The sequence below is a fragment of the Diabrotica virgifera genome, chromosome 3 (assembly GCF_917563875.1).
Source record: "Diabrotica virgifera virgifera chromosome 3, PGI_DIABVI_V3a".
Taxonomy (NCBI): Eukaryota; Metazoa; Arthropoda; class Insecta; order Coleoptera; family Chrysomelidae; genus Diabrotica; species Diabrotica virgifera.
The window spans coordinates 96,341,539-96,363,411 of record NC_065445.1 but is presented as its reverse complement, the minus strand read 5'-3'; the positions used below and the strand labels follow the sequence as shown (position 1 = coordinate 96,363,411).

Genomic DNA, 21,873 nt, shown 5'->3' with positions numbered 1-21,873 from the left:
AATATTTTGGAAATTAGGGTAGAACGGTGTGAAAAAGAAATAAGGCAAAATAACCTAGTAATACAGTCGAACCCGCTTATTGGAATAGCCTTCGTGCCAAGCAAAAGTATTCTTATAACAGGGATATTCTAATAACCGATCATTGGTGCTTAGTAAAAACGTTTCGGGACCTCGTATTTCTAATCCTTAAACCGGGATATTCCTATAACCGGTATTCTAATAAGCGGGTTCGACTGTAACGGGTCTAAAAATAGATACGAATGATGAAGCTGCACTAAAAGAAAAAAATGACAAACTTCATCAAACAGCACTTGTAAGAGAACACAAAAATAGAGAAAGCAGTTAAACTGGGAGACAGAACCTGTCTATTGAAAATGAAAAGTATAGAAGAAAAAAATAAGGTGATGAAGAAGAAAAGTAAATTGAGACATATCAAAGGGGAGAAGATTTTCATAAGCCAAGGTATGACAGTCTTAGAAAGAAATATTCAGAAGGAAATAGGAGCAAAGTGTAAGGAATTAAGAGACATGGGGGAAATGTTAAAAGGGACTACAATGGATTAACCGTGGATGGTAATGAAAAATGGAGATGGAGAAAAGACGGTAAAGTAGAAACATTCCCAAAAAACTAGCTGATAAAAATCAAAAGATAGTACAACTGGAAACAGACTCGGCAATGCAAACGGTTAACGAAAACAAAATAACGCACACAAAAGAAAGAAAGAATCTCAATAAGAAGAAAAGAACGAAACCCATTAGAATGGGATCTTGAAATATTAGAACTATGCTAGCAGTAGGTAAGATGCAAGAAGTAGCCCTTGAAATGAAAATATACGAACTAGAAATCCTAGCCCTACAGGAAATACGATGGAAGAAAGAAGGAAAAATTGAGAAGAAAAACTTTAGCATATACTATGCGGGAGAAAACAAACAGGGAACCAATGGTACGGTATTTATGGTGAACAAAAAAATGAGGGAAAAAGTGATAGAATTCAAAGCAGTTAATGGAAGGATATCTTACATAAGAATAGAAAATAAACAAGCCAATATCTCGATAGTCAATTGCTATGCACCCACGGAAGAAGCAAGCCAAGAAGATAAAGCAGAATTCTACGACATCCTGGAAGAAACCTGTGAAAATATTCCGAGGAATGATATATTAATAATATTGGGTGACTTCAACGCAAAGATCGGAAAGGAGGACTATAATCGTAATGTAGCGGGCAAAGAAACCATTCATGACACTACGAACGATAATGGAGGAAAAATCTGCAACCTAGCAGCAGCAACAAACACATATATAGTTAGTACTAGGCATAAACATAAAAAAGAACACAAAATAACATGGATGATACCAGGAAGAAAGGATGGAAACCAAATAGATCATATTCTAATTTCGAAAAAGTGGACACAAATAGTACAAGACGTAAGGTCATATAGAGGGGCAAATGCGGACACCGATCACATATTGTTGATAGCAAAACTTAAGATGAAAATAATCAAAGCAAATGATCATAAGGAAAGAAAAAGAAGGAAAAGGAATATAGCCAAACTGAAAACGCAAGAAAAAAAGCAACAATATACAAAACAACTGGAACAGAAACTGGGTAGGTACGAGAACATAGAAATAGAAGAAGAATGGAAAAACATTAAGAACAGCATAATAGAGATAGCAGAAAAAATAATAGGATTCCAAAAAAACAAAGAATCGAAAGAATGGTTTGATGACGAATGTCACCAAAAAGTCAACTAAAGCACCTCGCAAGAAACAAATGGCTACAGAGTGCCGAACAGGAACAACTAGACCAATATAGAAAAGAAAAACAAGAAGCATTGAAACTCTATAGAAGAAAGAACAACACATGGATCTCTGAACACATGCAAGAATTAGAATCGAATAATAAAGACAACAAGAAATTGATCGAATACATAAAACAACAATACAACACCAAAAAAAAACTGTCACAAAAATAAACAAAAAAGATTGGGAAAAACATTTCACGAACCTATACAAAAACAACAACAAGGCAGATTCAGAGGATGAGGATATAAGAGATAACAGAGATGAAGAAGAAGGTATTGTACCCTCGGAGATCCGTGGAAAAAATTTACACCAAAATAACAAAATTTAGTTCGGCAACACTTTGTTAATGTTGATAGTAACATATCCTTTTTAAGATAAACACAACTGTAATTTAGTCCAAACAAATAAAATTAATATATTTCTTTGCCAACAAAAATGAGATTTTTCAACCAAATAATGTTTCAGATATGATGTGCAAAATAATTTTTAATTGGGTTCTGCTAATGGGCTTGCTTTTTTGTCATCAAAGTAAAAAAACTTTAATTTCACTCATTAATTCAGCATTGTCCGGTTATCATCCTAATTATTTTAACTGTACTAATATCCGTCGAGTAATTCTGAATGAGTAATAGGTTGTTAAAACATTTTATCTATAGCGGATTCTAGAATATCTTAAAAATATCGAATTTCATTGATAAAATGCGCATATCCCACCGATCTTCGCTTCGACATTACACCTACTTATCAGGAATTCATGGAGGTACTAAAACAACTAAAAGTAAACAAAACGCCAGGGCCAGATGAAATCAACAACGAACTGATCATCAACGGAGGAGAGGAGCTCACGAAGCGAATGCACAGTTAATGGTTACAATTTGGAAGGACGAAAGCATGCCCATAGAATGGAAAAATGGACATATCGCACCAATCTCTAAGAAAGGAGATCCAACTAAGTGCTGCAACTACAGAACAATTATGCTACTAAATACAAAACGTATAAGATATTGACCACAATTATATATAAGAAACCGACTAAATCAATACACAGAAAAAATTATAGGACCATACCAACGGGGCTTTAGAAAAGGAAGATCAACAATAGATGCAATACACGTCCTAAGACAAACAACTGAAAAAAGCTATGAACAATGAACATGACATAGAATTACACATACTATTCATCGACTTCCAACAGGCCTTCGACAGCATATACAGACAACAATTATTAAAGTAAATGAAAAAAATGGAGATACCGCCAAAATTAATAAGACTAACTAGAATGACAATGAAAGACTCAACAGCAAAAGCTAAAACAAATGAGGGAAATACAAACGACATCAAGGCGTTTTAATGAGTGGAACATGTAGAATATGTCAAATGACATGAATTATGACAGGTGATAAATAGCAGTCTAATTTTTGCATGAGAGTTTAATCTCTGTTCTGAGAGTTTAAGTCTATTCTATCGGATAAAATAAATGTGCCGTTTTCGTGGTCTGACCGTTCCAAATTTTTAACCTGTTCCACAATAAATTAAAACTGCCCCTGTTCCAGTGTTTCCATATATCAAAGTTTATCCGCCTAGACACCCTTAAGCTATTAACAAATTTTCAGCTTGCTGTTAATCAACTTTTTTTTCATGCCAGACCTAATATCGCCTGGTGAGAACAATAGTGACGAAACTTCAAAATGAACATTTAGAGATAATCGTATTTGAAGTTTTGATGAAACTGCTAAATAGTATAACTGACTTATGGGTAATTATTTTGCAAAATTTTTCTAATAATGTGCTTTCTAGATATGTAAACCAATTAGTAGAAGTAATTTTATTTGAAGAAAAGATGGATATTGTATTTATTTTTGATTTTTTTTTCTGCGTTACGCCATTATTGCATTATCGAAGATGTTTAATTTGATGTTTCGCCACTATACTTTAATACTACTATACTACAACAGTTTAGTTTCTGTTTTAAATAATTAAAAAATTTACTTTTAAAAATAAATTAAACGCATCAAATAAAATATTTTATTGTACACAACACTTATGCGCAAAATGAAACTAAAGTACAACAGAAAAATAACAAAATAAGATCTTAAGTAATAATTATGAAAACGATAAACATGATAAAAGATAAAAAGTAAGCAAAAGAACTATGAATAGTAAAATTAAATTCATCATTTCACTCACGTATGTTTCGTATTTCAAACTACTAAAGAAATTATTGTGGGTAGAAGGAATTGATTTATTTTGTAAGACTTCTTTTTAGAAATGAATATTGGTTCTCGATAGTGTGGAATTAAACAATACTGATCCAAAGTGGATAGACGCTTTCTTGATTTGCTATTTCTAAGTACCTAACAACGATTGAAACTGAGTTTCTCTGTAAGAAGTTTTATAAAAAAAACACAAAAGCAAAAACGACCACACAGACAAAAGTGCTCATTCGCCACTATTGCACATTGTACTACTATCTTTAATAAAATATCTAATATTTCAAATACATGTAGGGACGGCGTAATTACAGATTCGCCAGTATTGATATAAAGTTTGATGTGCTTTCGTCGTTAATGCATCAAAATATTTGACAAATTCACAATACCATAAAGACTTGTAGGCGCCCTCTAGTAATGAGGAAATTAAATAATTGTTAGCCGATATTGCACATAAAAGAGGGCATATTTAGATGTCGATTGATGGACTTAACTAAAAAACGGTAATTTTTGAGTTTCGCCACTATTGTTCACACTAGGCGATATATTATATTACAATATAACAAGTTTTATTTATAAATTCTTAATTACTCTTCATTACGTATTATTTTCTAGAAATAAAATTACCCAAAACTGGATATCTATATTTATTTTATATTCGTATGCGTCAATAAAAACAAAAATAAACTTAATTAAACTTTACCGAAAACGCAAGTGACTCACGTTTACGCCAAACTAAAGTACTAAAACATTTGATTTATATATTTTTAAAAGAAAGAATCTGTAAAATACCTTCTCCTTAAATATAATGTATTTTTAGAATGAATTAAATGTGGATTATGTGTATAATAAAAATAAACAATTTATATAAATTTTATCAGGTATTTTTATTTATAACTGAAAACTTTAAATCAAAATTTTTGTTTAAATTATATGGCATGTTGGGGCACATACTATGATAAGTACGACCGTTGATTGAAATATTAAATAATGATATACCTACTAAGAATAGCCCACTTTGGAGAAAAATCCCGATACAGGTCGATTTTTATTTTTGAACTATGATTTTTTACATATATGCCATAAATGTGACGTCATCTATTTGGGCGTGATGACGTAAGTAATCGATGATTTTTTTAAATTTAAATATGGGTCGTGTGGTATCTTATTTGAAAGGTCATTCAATTCCCCATTCAGTAATATAAACATTACCATCATTATTTATACAGGGTGGCAAAAAATTTTTTTGAATTGAATTAAATGTGGCAAAAAGAAAAATTTATGTAAGTTATTTAACTCAAAATACATTTTACGACTGTCAGAAAATAGATAAAATGTTTATTTGACAGATAAACATTGCCAATCTGCCAAGAGGCAGGCGGGTGACTGTTTGATATTTAATTTAAGCGAAAATCAATGTTAATTTATTAAATAAACATTTTTTTCGTATTTTCTGACAGCAATACAATATACATATTTTGAGTTAAATAAAATACATGTATTCTTCTTTTTGCGTCAATTAATTTAAGTTAATCATTATTTTTTGGCCACCCGGTATAAATAATGATGTTACTCTTTATATTACTGAATAGACAATTGAATAACCTTTAAATGAACTACCACACGACCCCTATTCCCATTTAAAAAATCATCGATTACGTCATCACGCCCAAATGGATGACGTCATTATTATGGCATATATGTCAAAAAATCATAATTTAAAAATAAAAATCTAACTGTCTACGGATTTTTTCCCAAAGTGGCCTATTCTCGAAAAAATGAATTTATTCCATAATTTTGAACATCTCTATACATTATACTATCTTTGTATTTCTGATAATCTGAAGGAGTTCAGAGAACATTAGATTAATAGATAATTTATTAACAGATTAGATTACTATGCAATCGTGAAGTTTAATCAAGTTTTATTGTCAACATAGTAACGTTGCGAAAGCATGGCTAATTTTGAGTATTTTGTTCAACAATATCCTGTGATATTTAATAATAATGGTATACCTGACTCATGGAAACCTCTACTGGGAAGGGTTTTTTTGGCACTCAGATCCAAAAAATTGTGATTCGGAGACTATTTGGTGACCCACTAGATAACATAGCACTTGTTATGAAAGACTCGTTTCCAAAAAGTGATAATTGTGGTCTTTTACAAAATTTTGTAGACCTGAAGAAGTGAAAGTGATTATAGTGGGCCAAGATCCAAATGATGCTGGTGCTACTGGACTGGCGTTCAGTAAAGATGTTGGTGCGGGAATTTATCAGTCAACAGCAATTATTTTAGAAGAAGTTAGAAATGATATAGGTGAAAACAACCTTAGACCATTTCCAAGAGATTATGGAAATCTGGACTACTGGGCTAAACAAGGAGTTCTTCTTTTAAATTCAGCTCTAACAAAACCTACAAATAAAGATGAATCACATGCGAACCTAGGATGGGACGAAATCGTAGGAGAATTAATTAAACGGTTGCAACAAATAAATAAAAATATAATAATTATGTTTTGGGGATTGTTAGCTAGAGAGTTGTCCGAATATGTTGAGTTGTATGACCAGAATCAACTACTTTTCGCCGGTCTCCCCACTATGAATAATTAAGACAATGACGAAGGTGGAGACGAAGACGAATACGAAGAGTATGACGATTTTTTGGGTTGCAGGCATTTCTCAAAAGCTAATGAATGGTTAGTAGAACACGGTATTGAATCTATAGATTGGTGTCCACTTCCTCCAACAAATATTTCCTAACTATGTGAATCATTATTTATTTATGTTTCTAACTATAAAAGTTGTCAATAATTAAACATATTCTAAAAGTAGCCAAACACGTAAACGATTTTTATTAACACTTTCACAAAATAAAGATTTTTAAATCACATACTTGGTATTTCCTTTTGAAGTGAATACTTCTTATCGTTCGGTGTTTTTGCACGGGAAAAACACTATGGTGTTTTTGCACGGGCCTAAATTCCTATTTGGCGTAACTCTAAAAATCGAGACGCGTGTAGTAAACTTGCGGTATACCGTAATATGCATATCTATATAACTTTCTTAGTAAACTAAGTACAGGTCCTAAATTTTGTATTAGCCCAGTCGGGATGATACCATTTGACCTTGCATTAGGAGCTGCCCCAAATTTTATTTTTCTGATCTTTAGGGGGGTCAATAGTAGTATAAATTTAAAATCTCGACTGAATTTGACCGTTGCGTTAGCCGCCATCTTGATTTTAAACGAGAACCGTTTTTGCTCAATATCTCCGCCATTTTCAAGTTTTCGACAAAAAATGTAGAAACTGAAATTGTTGAAAAGGCGATTTTCTATAATTTCCCTCATTGTAATTTTTTCGTGCGGTCCATATTTTCCGAGTTATGGGGAAAAACAGTGACAGTTAAAGCATAATTATTGATTTATTGAATTATCTCATTTATTATTACTTTTACAACAAATTTTTATCTATACAAAAATAAAGAGAATTAAATTTTGTACAATTTTGATCTCCTTCAGTTTTTTCATAAAATCAATATTTAAGGTAGTACGTATGCGGTAAAGGCGCGAGCGTAAAACCCGATTGATTTTAAAGCAATTGTTTTTGTTCAATATCTTCCCCATTTTCAACTTTTCGACAAAAAGTGTAAGGACTGAAATTGTTGCAATTACGATTTACTACAATTTTTCGAGAGAACCAGTGGCGGGTCTAAGAGGGGGGGGGAATGGGAAAATTCCCCCCAACGGGGTCCAAAATTAAAAAAAAATTGTTGAAATATTAAAATATGTTAGCTGACATGAAACTTAATTATCGACAGACAAATTCAACTAATGAAACCCGCTAGTTAATAAAATTAAGTGAACTTAATGCATATAAGTTATTATTTATGTCTTTTATGTACTTAGTTTGGTTGGTGTTTCATTGGAAGTTTCAAAAATTGTATAAAATATAATTCTCTTTATTTTTGTTTATGTACAATTATGTCGTAAAGTTAATAATAAATGAGACAATTCAATAATTATGCTTCCCCTCCGCTTCCACTATTTTCCTCCTTAACTCGGAGAATATTGATCGCATAAAAAAATTGGGGAAAAGAAATTGTAGCAAATTGGGTTTCCAACAATTTTAGTTCCTACCGTTTTTGTCGAAAAGATGAAAATGGCGGAGATATTAAGCAACAACGGTTCTCCTTTAAAATCAATATGGCGGCTAAGGCAACCGCGGAATTCAGTCGAGATTTTAAACTTACACTACTATTGATCTCCCCTAAAGGATAGAATTATAAAATTTGGGGCAGCTCGGAAAAAAGATTCAATTTAGTAAATATGCTCCCCCCACCACTTTTTGCTATTTTCCCACTTAACTCAGAAAATATCAACCTCATGAAAAAAATTGTTAAAAAGAAATTGTAGGAAATCATATTTGGAACAATTTAAGTTGAAAATGGCGTAGATATTGAACAAAAACAATTGCTACAAAATCAATCAGGTCTTACGCTCGCGCTATTATCGCATACATACTGCCCTAAATCTTAACTTTAGCGAAAAAATGAAAGAAACTAAAATTGTGTAGAATTCAATTCTCTCTATTTTTGTATAGGAACATTTTTGTCGTAAAACTAACAATAAACGAGATAATTCAATAATTATGCTCTATTTATGTGTAACTGTCACTATTTTCCGCTATAACTCGGAAAATATCGATGGCACGAAAAAATTGTAAAAATAGAAATGATAAAAAATTACATTTTCAACAATTTTGGTTGTTATACTTTTTGTCTAAAAGTTGAAAATGGCGGAGATATTGAGCAAAAATGGTTCTCGTTTAAAATCAAGATGGCGGCTAACGCAATGGCGGAATTCAGTCGAGATTTTAAATTTACACTACTATTGACCCCCCTAAAGATTAAAAAAAAAATAAAATTTGGGGCAGCTCCTAATGCAAGGTTAGGCCTGTTATTCGTCTAACCCGACTGGACTATATTGTTTGACTGGTTTCAGGGTTATTTCAAGTATGGATCCCGAATGTTAAAAATTTACTGGGTTTGGGGTGGTTTCAGCACTATAGGGCTGATTTGTTAAAGTTTTTCCAAAAATAGATAATTGCTCTATGCGTCATATTTAAAAATGAGTTTTACACATAAACAGAGTCTATACGGAATGGGACGTTTCGATGCCGCCGATTCATCGCCGGCCGTTTCGATGCCGCCGGTTCATCGCCAGTCCATTTCATCGCCGTCATATCTCGCATTTCCTAGAATTCCTAATTAATACTAAAAATAACTAATAATTGTAACTGTCGACAATTCGGAAATATATCAGATAGCGATTAATTGACTGGCGATGAATCGGCCGGCATCGGCATCGAACTGGCGGCATCGAAACGGCGGCGATGAAACGTCCTAGACCCGAGTCTATAACATTGGACCGCATCAATTTTTTTCAAATAAACATTTTGTATTTTATTTTAAATTTAAAATCCGATTTACTGTATTGCTATACTTCCTCGTTACAAGAATATAGTGTTGTTTGTGATATACAGGATATCATCATTATCCAGCCTTCTGCATCCAAAGTTGAACATAGGCCTCCCCTAATTTCTTGCAGTTTTGTCAATTTTGGGCTTCCTGCAACCAATTCCCAGCAATTATTTTGACGTCGTCTGTCCATCGAGTACCTCTACTTCTTATGTCTGGTCTTGGTCTCCACACTGTAATTTTTTAGGTCCACCTCCCGTCCTTCGTTCTGGCTACATGGCCCGCCCAATTCCACTTCAGCTATGCTACTCGCTCTATGACATCTGTGACGCCTGTCCTTCTGATTTCTTCGTTTCTGACCCTGTCTCTGAGAGTCAATCCAAGTAGTGACCATTCCATTCTTCTTTGGGCCACGCTAAGTTTAGTTGCTGTGGCCTGAGTTAACGATAATGTTTCGACGCCGTAAGTCATGACTGGAAGCATACATTGGTTGAACGTCTTCTTTTTCAAATAATTTGGCAAGTTGCTCTTGAAGATGTCTGATAGAGCTCCATATGCAGCCCATGCTAAGGTGATCCTTCTTTGTAATTCGGCAGTTTGATTGTCCCTGGTAATTTGAATTTCATGCCCTAAGTATTTATATTTATGGACCAATGGTATTTCGTTGACGTCGACTTTTGGATTTTCGCTTGGTACCAGGTTTGTCATTGTCATGTATTGTGTCTTTCCAAAATTTATGTTTAAACCAACTTTCTTATAGGCGGCATCTAACTCAGTAAGGATAGTTCTAATCTCTTTTAAATTGAATGTTATAAGAACTATGTCGTCTGCGAATCGTAGGTGGGAGAGCCTTTCGCCGTCGACATTTGTTCCTTTGGCATCCCACTCCATTTGTTTGAAAGCATGTTCAAGCACTGTCGTAAAGAGTTTGGGAGATAATGTGTCTCTCTGTCTAATTCCTCTTTTGATTTTTATAGATTTGGTATCTTTGTGTAGTCCGACGGTCATGGTTGCATTATTGTATATGTTCGCTATCAGTTTGGAGTACCGATAATATATACGACTTTCCTCCAACGCTCTCATTATGCTGTTAGTTTCTATCGTATAAAATGCTTTGCGAAAGTCTACGAAAGCCAGGACTAATGGTCGGTTGTATTCGACAGATTTTTATATAATTCTTTTATGCAGTTTAGGTGGTCGTTAGTGCCAAAGTTTTTCCTAAAACCTGCCTGGAGTTTTTCCTAAAACCTTTTTTAGGTTTTAGGATACAGAATATACCATGTGATAAAAAAATTCAAATAAAATCGTAACAAGCAGTAAATCTCACTAAGTTCGCCAAACAAAACAATATACTTACAGAGAGAAAGAAACAACAAAACTAATTTACTAAAGTCTAGTTTATATGTTTGCAACGGTCAGCTTATTACAAATGCACATCTTCAAATTGTAGTTAAAGCAATTTTTAAGACTTTTTTAATCATTTTCAAAAAAGAACGGTGTACGTGTACTGGGGACAAAAAGAACATATTGACTTTTACGAGTGCTTAAATATCATTTTCATTAGATTGATTAACATGGAATTTTAATAACGTAATATTTAAACAGCTCTCTAAATGATAAACGAAAGTGAAATTATGATTAGTGTATAATTTTCATCTTTCAGTCGATGGATAGTTAGTACGTGTGTACACATTTTTATAAACGATATAATAGACTAAGAGCCGATATAGCTGAAATTTGCTGATCATTTTAGGGACGATAAGAGCCTATAACTTAAATAGTAGAACCTAAAAGAAAACGAGAGAAAATCAACGAGCAATAATAAGAATTGAAAAAGAAACATATGAAGAAATGGAAATAAAGAGAGGAGCCAAACAAGGCTGCATACTATCACCTCTATTATTTAAAGCTTATTCATCATTCTCTTTGCCTTATCCCTATGCGGGGTCGGCTTCCCTAATTGCATTTCTCCACACAATTCTATCTTGGGTCATATCAATGTTAATCCCCTTTACCAACATGTCCTGCCTTATCGTCTCCCCCCAGGTCTTCTTTGGTCTTCCTCTCCTACTCCTTCCAGGAATCTGCACTTCAGCTATTCTTCGTATTGGGTGATTAACATCTCGACGTTGAGCATGACCAAACCATCTTAACCTATGCTCTCTCATTTTGGCATCAATTGGTGCCACACCTAGACTTCCCCTAATATACTCATTTCTAATTTTATCCTTCTTTGTCACTCCACTCATCCATCTAAGCATTCTCATTTCCGCCACATGCATTCGTTGTTCCTCTTTCTTTTTCACTGCCCAACATTCAGTTCCGTGCATCATAGCCGGTCTTATGGCTGTTTTATAGAATTTTCCCTTCAACTTCATTGGAATTTTTCTGTCACACAACACACCACTTGCTTCTTTCCACTTTATCCATCCAGCCCTAATTCTACTGCATGGATCTCCATCTATTTCTCCATTACTCTGTAATACCGATCCTAGGTACTTAAAACTATTGCTTTTCACAATCATTTCACCATCCAAAGATACCATTTTATTTGTAGTAACTCCATCTTTAAATGAACATTCCAAATACTCTGTTTTTGTCCTACTAAGTTTTAAACCTTTTTCCTCCAGAGCTTGTCTCCACTGTTCCCGTTTTTGTTCTAAGTCTCTTTTCACTATTTCCTATTAACACTACATCATCAGCATACATTAGGCACCATGGAATACTACCCTGTAGTTTCGATGTTTTCTGGTCCAAAACTAATGAGAATAAATAAGGACTAAGCACCGAGCCTTGGTGCAATCCTACTTTCACCTGAAATTTATCAGTCTCTCCCACACCTGTCCTAACACTAGTCGTTACTCCCTCATACATATCTCTCACAATCTTTACATATTCGCCAGGGACTCCTTTCTTATTGAGAGCCCACCACAGAATCTCTCGAGGAACTCTATCATATGCTTTCTCAAGATCAATGAATACCATATGAGCGTTGGTCTCTTTATTCCTGTATTTTTACATCAGCTGCCTTACAATGAAAATTGCATCTGTTGTTGATCTGCCCTGCATAAAGCCAAATTGATTATCGGATATTTCGGTTTCTTCACGTATCCGTCTATCAATTACTCTCTCCCATATTTTCATGGTGTGGCTAAGTAGTTTTATAGCCCTGTAGTTTGTGCATTGTTGTATGTCTCCCTTGTTTTTGTAGACAGGTACTAATATACTGCTTCTCCATTCGTCTGGCATTTGTCCAACTTCCATAATTCTATTAAATAGACCTGCTAGCCAACTTATTCCTGTCTCTCCCAATGCTCTCCATACTTCCCCAGGAATATCATCTGGTCCTATTGCTTTTCCTTTCTTTATTTTTTGAAGCGCTTCAGCCACTTCCTCGTTTGTTATTCTGGTAACCATTGCTGTTACTGTCTCCGTTAACTCGACAGGCTGTCTGTCAAATTCCTCATTTAATAAACTGTCAAAATACTTTCTCCATCTCTTTTTGACATCCTTTTCGTGAATTAGTATTTTATTATTTTCATCTCGGATACATCTAATCTGATTAAAATCTCTTGCTTTCTTTGCTCTCTGTTTGGCTATTTTATATGTCTTTGCTTCGCCTTCCCTGGTATCAAGTTGATCGTATAGGTTTGAATACGCTTCTGCTTTAGCTTTTGCTACTGCTACTTTCGCTTCCTTTTTGGCGACCATATAGTTTTGAAGATCTATATCCGATCTGGTTTCTTGCCACTTTTTATATAATTTTCCCTTCTCTTTTATTTTTCCTTGTACTTTATTTGACCACCACCAAGTCTCTTTATCCTCAAACTTCTTTTCTGACGTTTTCCCAAGTATTTTAATAGCCGTCTCTCTAATAATATTGGCCATTTTTCTCCAAATTGTGTTAGGGCTTCCTTTCGTGTTCCAACATATTTTTTCTACTATTCTTTTCCTGAATAGACCTTCCTTCTCATCTTTTAGCATCCACCACTTGATTTTTTGTGGTCCTCTCCGATATTTTTGTTTAGTTTCGCTTTTTACTTCGATGTCCAGAACAAGCAGCTTATGTTGTTGGCTTACTGTCTCACTAACTATTACCTTGCAGTCCTTGCATTCACGTATATCTTCTTTCCTTATCATGAAGTAGTCTATTTGGGATTGATGTTGTCCACTTTTGTAGGTAATAAGTTGAGTTTCTCTCTTTTTAAAGAATGTGTTAGCAATCGCCATATCCAATGCTGTTGCTAATTCTAGCATGTCATCTCCAGCTTCATTTCTAGTTCCAAAGTCTAATCCCCCATGTATTGTTTCATATCCTGTCTTGGCTTGGCCCACATGTGCATTGAAATCACCTCCTATTATAACTTTCTCCTCTGCTGGAATATCACACAGTACGTCTCCTAATTGGTCATAGAAAGCTCTTCTTTCATTCTCACCCAGGCCTGTTTGAGGAGCATACACACACAACATTCAATACCTCTTTATCAATTACAAATGTCACTGACATCATTCTATCACTCGTTCTTACAACTTCTACTACGTTATCTTTCATTTCACCATCAGCAATTATACTAACTCCATTTCTAGTGTTACTACTCCCTACATACCACAATTTATATCCATCACCTAGTTCTTTCGCCCTTTGTCGTTTCCACCTAGTTTCTTGAATACAAGCAATTTGAACTCTTCTTCGTTTGAGCGCATCCACTAACTCCAGACTTTTACCTGTAAGACTACCAATATTCCAAGACCCTATCCTGATTTTTCTAACCTGTAATGGTGTTCCCCCTGAGATAGTCCTCACCCGGAGATCCGAACGGAGGCTCATTTTACTTCCGGAACATTTTACCTCAGGAGATGCCATCATTTCAGTATAAGTTTTTATTGCGTTTGGAGAAGGTCTTTTCATTATTATGGCCTGAAAAGATTTTTTGGATATTTGATGCCTGAATGCCTTTTCTATCAGCACCATACCCTGCCCTGCACGTTTAGCCAATACACCACCAATGCAACCAAAGTGCAGTATTACCCCACACCCGCCTGCATTTTTCTGTATAGGCCAGGATCCCTACTGTAAGGACTGCCCTATAAGCCAATGTATTGTTGCCCGTATCCCGCCACTAGGAGGCACGTACTTTATGCGGGATACATTTAAAGCTTATTCTGAAGAGGTAATGCGAGAAACGCTGGAAGATGAAAAAGTCGGCATAAGAGTAAATGACGTCTTAGTTAACAACATCAGATATGTAGATACAGTAATAATAGCCGATAGTTTACAAGACCTGGAAACACTCATGAGTAAAATAGTATGGCGTAGTAGGGAGTACGGACTGTCTCTCTCTCTCTCTCTTAATATCAAAAAGACAAAGTTTATGAAAATTAGTAAAAACAACAATAATACTAACGAAATCTTGATAGAAGAGGGCCAGCAGATCGAAAGAGTAAAAAAGTACGCTTACCTAGGAACACTTATAACAGAAAATAATGACTACACTGCAGAAATCAAAGTCAGAATCGAAAAAGCACGTTCTAATTTTATGAAAATGAAAAAGGTCCTATGTAGCAAATATTTAACATTAGCTGTTAAAGTACGCTTAACAAAATGTTACGTACACAGTTTACTATACTATGTAGTAGAATCATGGACGTTAAATGTAGAGACAATGAGACGACTTAACGCCTTTGAAATGTGGACTTATAGAAGAATTATGAGGGTTTCCTGGCTAGATAGAGTTACAAACAATGAAGTACTGAGAAGAATAGGTAGAGAGAAGGAAGTTGAACTTACAATTAAAGAAAGAAAGCTACAGTATCTCGGACATGTAATGCGGGTCGAGAAATATGGCATCCTGCGACTCATAATGCAAGGAAAGATAGATGGCAGAAGAAGCATCGGAAGAAGACGAATTTCATGGCTGAAGAACCTGATAGAATGGTTTGGATGCAGCTCAAAACAACTATTTAGAGCTACTGCCTTAAAAATTAAAATAGCTATGATGATTGCCAACCTCCGTAGCGGAGATAACACCTGAATAAGAAGAAAAGAAAACGTATAAACAGTGTGTCGTCACTTTTTAGTGGCAAATAGTGGCAAACGTCGACAGTGGCGCATCAAACTTTCCACTTATAGACGGGATAAATAAATTGAAAGGTACCCTAACCCACTCCTAGAATTAAATTTCTTTCATTTTTTTAAGTTCTATGTGATTAAAAAATATGACTTTGCGTAATTTAAACCCACCACCTCCTTCCCCCTTTCTCCGCCATCAAAAACTTCATTTTTCGTTTTTATTATTTTTTTAGGTGGGATGCGATAAATGTTAAATTTCAAAAAATTCACACCCATAGTTGAGGCTTTTACAAAGCACTCTATTTTTTATGGACCCGTAGGTTGAGTGTACATAACCTCGAATTTTTTTATTTATTTTTTTTTGAAAAAAGCATATAACTTTTTTTTTGGATGGCTGCTGGTCTAATTTTTTTAATCTATTGTGTATTTTATCCAACACTATATTTCTAATTTTTTTCATATTTTTTCGTAAGGTTCGCCACGTTTAAAAATCCGAAAAATCGGTTTTTTGGGGGGGGGGGATTTTGGGGATTTTCTCTTATTATTTATTTAGCGTATGGACTTTCACAGTACGATAAATATACAAATATAATATATTGTTCAAACACTAAAATATAATGAATGAACCTAAATATTAATGTCCAATTTACATAGCCATTCAATTGCTTCTGGGGAGCATTCCACAAAGTCCTGGAGGTTTCCACGGTAGGCACGATTTAGGCAATCTGAAACACAATGACTTATGGTCTGTCTCGGTGATCCACAATCGCACTGTGGACTTTCCGCATGACCCCATTTGAACAGAGAATCAGCACATTTACCATGTCCGGTACGTATGCGATTAAGCCTCGCCCAGGTGGACCGGGGCAGACCCGATCCGATGAAACCCTGGGTTGGGGTGGATATCTGAATATAGTCTGCTGCTATTGTTGGCATCCATCTTGTGGACCATTGCCTTTGTATATCATAGGAATCACCTTCGGGCAGATCTGATTGGAGGATTTATAGACCTCAGTCGCTGGGCTCTTTTGAGATGTCTGGTATGTCTTGATGGATTGGTAATTGTATGTTGGCTACAATTTTCTGGTACTCTCTCACTAATGCTGGAGCAATATTGCTCAAAGTAGACAGCCATCTCACTGGGGTTGATTTTATTGTTCCAGTGACTATTCTCATGGTTTAATTAAGTTGGACATCGATTTTGTTTGTTTGTGCACTATTTAGCCATACTGGTGCACAATATTCTGCCACTGAAAAAACCAAAGCTAGAGCAGAGGTCCGAAGAGTATCTGCAGAAGCACCCCAAGTTGTTCCAGCAAGTTTTGTTATTATATTGTTTCTTGTTCTCAGTTTACCGGCTGCGTTTGTAAGATGGCTTTTGAGTGTTCTATCAAGTGTGACGCCTAGATATTTGGGGTTGTTGTTATGTTTGATAGCTGCATCATTTAGAGTTACATTGAGAGTATCGCCCGCAAGTTGATTCGAAAGGTGAAAGAGACAGGTTTCAGTTTTGCTTGTATTAGGACGTAAGCGCCAGTTCTTAAAGTAGTTACTTGGTGTAGTTAGGTCCTCGTTTAGAGCTCGTTCTCCAGCTTCCTTACTATTATCTTGGAAGCCAACGGCCAGGTCGTCTGCATAAGCGAATTTTCTCGATTTTGTTTCAGGTATATCTGCCTTATAAAGGTTAAATAATAAAGTAGCTAGCACTGAGCCTTGAGGTAAGCCGTTGTTAAGTTTTCTAAAGTTACTTCGTGCATCATTTATATATACCTGAAACAGTCTCTTAGTTAGTAGATTGTATATCAGCTGACAAGTTTTGAGACAGGGTATGATTTTCATCAACTTATAAATAAGGCCCTCTCTCCACACAGTGTCATAGGTAGCCGTAAGGTCTATAAATGTTATGGCAGATTTTTCACGTCTTTCAAAGCCAGCTTCGATAAATGTAACAGCACTTGGTCATAGCAGCTTCGTCCTCTTCTAAATCCAGCTTGCTCAATTGGTACAGCGTCCTCAATGGTGTTACGACATATTCTATTATATAAGAGTCGTTCTAGTAATTTATAACAGCAACTGAGTAAGGCGATAGGCCGGTAACTTTCAGGCAGCTTGTTGTCTTTGCTTTTTTCTCTATTTTCTCTATTTTATAGGCTTCAAAATAGATCAAATCAATGTTTTATATGGGTTATAAGTAAAAAGTAACTGCGTCCTTTAGAACATTTAAAAATGGGAGAAACACGTTCAAACCACTAAAAAAACCCTAAGAACAGTTTTTCTTGGATTTTTGAAGATGGAGAATCTTACGGAAAAATCTGAAAAAAAGATTAGGGACTTTTTCAAAAAAAAAAAAAAATTGAGGTTATGTACACTCAACCTACGGGTCTATAAAAATAGACGTGTTTTGTAAAAGCCTCAACTATGGTTGTTTTTTTTTTTAATTTTAAAATTGATTGCATTCCACCTAAAAAAATAAAAACCAAAAAAGTGAAGTTTTTGATGGTGGGGGAAGAGTGGGGGGAGGTGGGTTAAAATTACACTGAGTCTTATTTTTTAATCAAATAGAACTTAAAAAAATGAAAAAAAAAATTGAATTCTGGAAGTGAGGGAGAGTACCTTTTAATTTATTTATCCCAAGTAGAAGTGGAAAGTTTATTGCGCCACTATCGATGCATGTGCCACTAAAATGTGACGGCACAGTGTTCATTTGTTTTCTTTTAGGTTCTACTATTTAAGTTATAGACTATTATCGTGCCTAAAAGATTGGTAAATTTCACCTATTATATACCGGCTCTTAGTCTATATATTTATAAACGATATAAACGCTTCAAATTATTGGACGAATATCTGGAAGTACGATGAAGTCGCTTTCACTTCGCTGTTTTAATAATATGGCTCATATAAATGACAATAACCTTTAAAGTTAAACAACCTTAGACTACACGATTTGCTGCATGGCAAACCAAGCGAGAAATACTTAAAGACGAACCACATTAACCACATTTATTAAATGGATGTGAAGTTGGCCTGCACATTATGGGTTCAAAAAACATCTACTACTAGATAGAAGTTTCATAGAAATTGATTTTATTTTTTAATATTGATAATTATATTATTTACGACATTTACGATACATAATACCGATAGTCCTGGTATCTATTAAAAATAATTATAAAAAATTATTGAAGATTTAAAAATAATGAATCAATAAATCTAGAATTAAAGATGAATTATATTACAACTAAAACAATGTCAAGCTAGATGAATAGAGAATCGAAAGCAAGGCAGAGTAATGGAACAGTAACTAAATACACGGGAACTGGATGATAGCAGCTCAAGATAGGGAAATATGGAGATACGTAGACGAGGCCTACGCTCAGCACTGGACGATAACGGCTTGAGGATGATAAACTAAATACATGTACTTGAGACAAATCATTAAACTAAATACCGAAAAAGAGACCGAGGAATTAAAAATAAGTAAGGTGGTTTAAAAGTGATCGTGCTAAAATAATTATGCTAAATAGGCCGATCGGTAGAAGAAGAAAGGGTGAACTATCTGAAACCCAGATATCTAGACGATGTACAGGAAGATTTAAGGGATATTGGTGTAAGGGGGTGTAGAAGACACTTGACAGGGAAGGACGGAAAAATTTTTTGAGGCAGACCAAGACTCACCAAGTGCTCAAGAGCCCCAAATGATGATGAGATTAGTCAGGACTTTCTTTCCAATCAATACACCTTAACAGATGCGTAGTTATAATGAATATTACGTTTCTTCCAGGGATCGTATTGCTCTTATTACGCTATCCCTCCATTTATTCCTATTTTGGGTGGCACGTACCGCATTAATGAAGTTCCTGTTTAGTAATTTCTCGAGTGGATCAGTTCATCAGGTTTTTGATCGCCTCCTACTATTTCTTCCCGAAGGTCTTCCTACACGGAGGACAGCGACTACACTGGCAAATCTGTGTCTGTCCAATGCGGCTTTAAGCAAATATGTTGAATCAAGGCCGATCCATTCTCTGATATTTTTAAGCCGTGAAATCTGGCGCTTAGAGTGGCCCCGTTTTCCTTCAAACTTGCTGTGGGTTATCCAAGGTATTTTCAAAATCCTTCCATAAAGCCAGAGTTCGGAGGCTTTTAACTTGTTTCTCAACGTTATGTTGAGCGTCCAGGCCTTGAGTTCCATATACAGAGTGGGTCAAAGAAAAGAGTCCACCTCGATACTTGGCAGTATTTATTAGATTCTAAGAAATAAAAGATTCTTGTGTCAGGCCATGGAGTTGGGGTGTTTACATTGTAAAATGGCGTGCACCCTATCCTCCATGCTATGGCATGCTGGACGAGCCATACAGCCTGTAGTCAACACCCCGAAGTATGAGCGGGAATACAAAGTGTACTAATACTCATACGCTTATGAAACACACCTGGCGGATCATAAGGGCCTTCACATTTTACTCTTTTTTAACTAGTCTTGAGTGAAATGTCTTTAATCTTTCCTATCGGCCTCTCTTGGCTACCTCTTGTTCTTCCGACCCCGAATGGCTATTAGGTTTCCGAGGGCAGACGGGTCACTATATTTCTTTCTACTACATACCTACTCTTCACCGAATGATTGCCGGTATAAGCAATCCCCCCACTTACTGACCAACGGCTTCGGGCGGATGAGTTGGTAAGTGGCAGGGCACTCTTTTGTCCTGAGACTGAGAAATCGGTCTCGAAGGCGGATGAACCCTACAGAATGGTCAAAGGTATAAGGATGCAGAAGGCAACGGGAAACCACTGCATTAAAGACTCATGGAGTATCCCTAGAAATCGTCATGGCTCACAGAAATGACAATCAACAACCTACTAATCATGGTTCTCGGATGCCAAGATTCGGCAGTGGAAGAAACAACAGTAACGACAGGGCTTCCCAGGCCGTTAGTCAGCGAAATCCCTGTTCACTAAATATATACAAATCCACCTACAAAATCGCTACATGGAATGTAAGAAGTATGTATGAACCTGGGAAACTGAAGAATATACAGCAAGAGATGATGCGACTAGATATCGATATATTAGGAATAAGCGATACAAGATGGGTCAGCTCTGGCGAACTCAATACAGACAATGGACGAATCTATTACTCTGGAAGCAGCGACACCCAACACAGATATGGAGTTGCTATGATCCTCAGCGAAAAAGTAACGAGATCAGTAACAGGCTTCGTTCCGATGTCCGAAAGAATAATAATGTTGCAGTTATTGACAACCCATGGAAAAATGAACCTAATCCAGATTTATGCGCCAACTGCTGACAAAAATGAAGAAGAAATAGAAAACTTTTATAGCGAACTCCAGAAAACATTACATCTCACAGCATCTAGAGGCATAACAGTGATCATGGGTGATTTCAATGCAAAAATTGGCGAAGGAAAATGCTACCCTAATGTAGGATCATATGGGCTTGGCGAACGAAACGACAGAGGAGATCGCCTAATAGAATTTTGCCAGGAGCATAATGTTATAGCCGCAAATACATTCTTTAAATTACCTAAGCGACGCCTGTATACATGGAAATCACCAGCTGACAAAGAGCACAAAATTGTCAGAAATCAAATTGACTACATCCTAATAAAGCACAGATATCGAAACTCAATTCAGGCAGTAAAGGCATATCCAGGTGCAGACGTATCCTCTGATCACAGTCTTCTTATTGCTAGGTTTCAGCTTCAACTAAAAAAGATGCAAAAAAGCCGCAACAACAATAAACTTAACATACAGAAACTAAAGTCAGAAGAAACAAAAGAAAATCTGAAACACGAAATCAACACAAATCTAGACAGAAACCCAGGAAATAATTGCAACGTAGAACAGCAGTGACAATTCTTCAAAACCTCTATATTAGAACCAAGTAAGAAAGTACTTACTACAATCAAATGTAAGGAAGAAGAATGGATGACGAAGGAAATTCTAGAGTTGATGAATGAAAGAAGAAAAAACAAAACCATTAATAAGACCCGCTATAAACAGCTTCAAAACCAAATAAGAAGAAAAATTAGGGAGGCTAAAGAAACCTACTTCTCTGAAAAATGTAAAGAAATAGAAGAACTGCAAAACACATTTGACAACTTCAACCTACATAAAAAAGTCAAAGAACTAGCCGGAATAGGAAATAGAAGAACCTCAAATATATTGCTCGACAAAAATGGAAATATTTTAATGGAGACAAAACGAAAACTACGACGATGGAAAGAGTATATCGAGGAACTATTTCATGACCAGAGAGAAGCTAGTACATCCGTAGATAGCCAAACGGGAGATGTAGGCCCAG

At 35.5% G+C, this 21,873-nt stretch overlaps 1 protein-coding gene across 1 annotated transcript; it reads left to right on the top strand.

Moving 5' to 3' along the window:
• Positions 1-287: 287 nt before the first annotated feature.
• LOC126882541 (uracil-DNA glycosylase 1-like) lies at positions 288-6,623 on the top strand. The gene is made up of 2 exons (XM_050647509.1): positions 288-313; positions 6,191-6,623. The coding sequence occupies exons 1-2, from the start codon at positions 288-290 to the stop codon at positions 6,621-6,623; spliced, it is 459 nt and encodes a 152-aa protein (XP_050503466.1).
• The last annotated feature ends 15,250 nt before the right edge of the window (positions 6,624-21,873 follow it).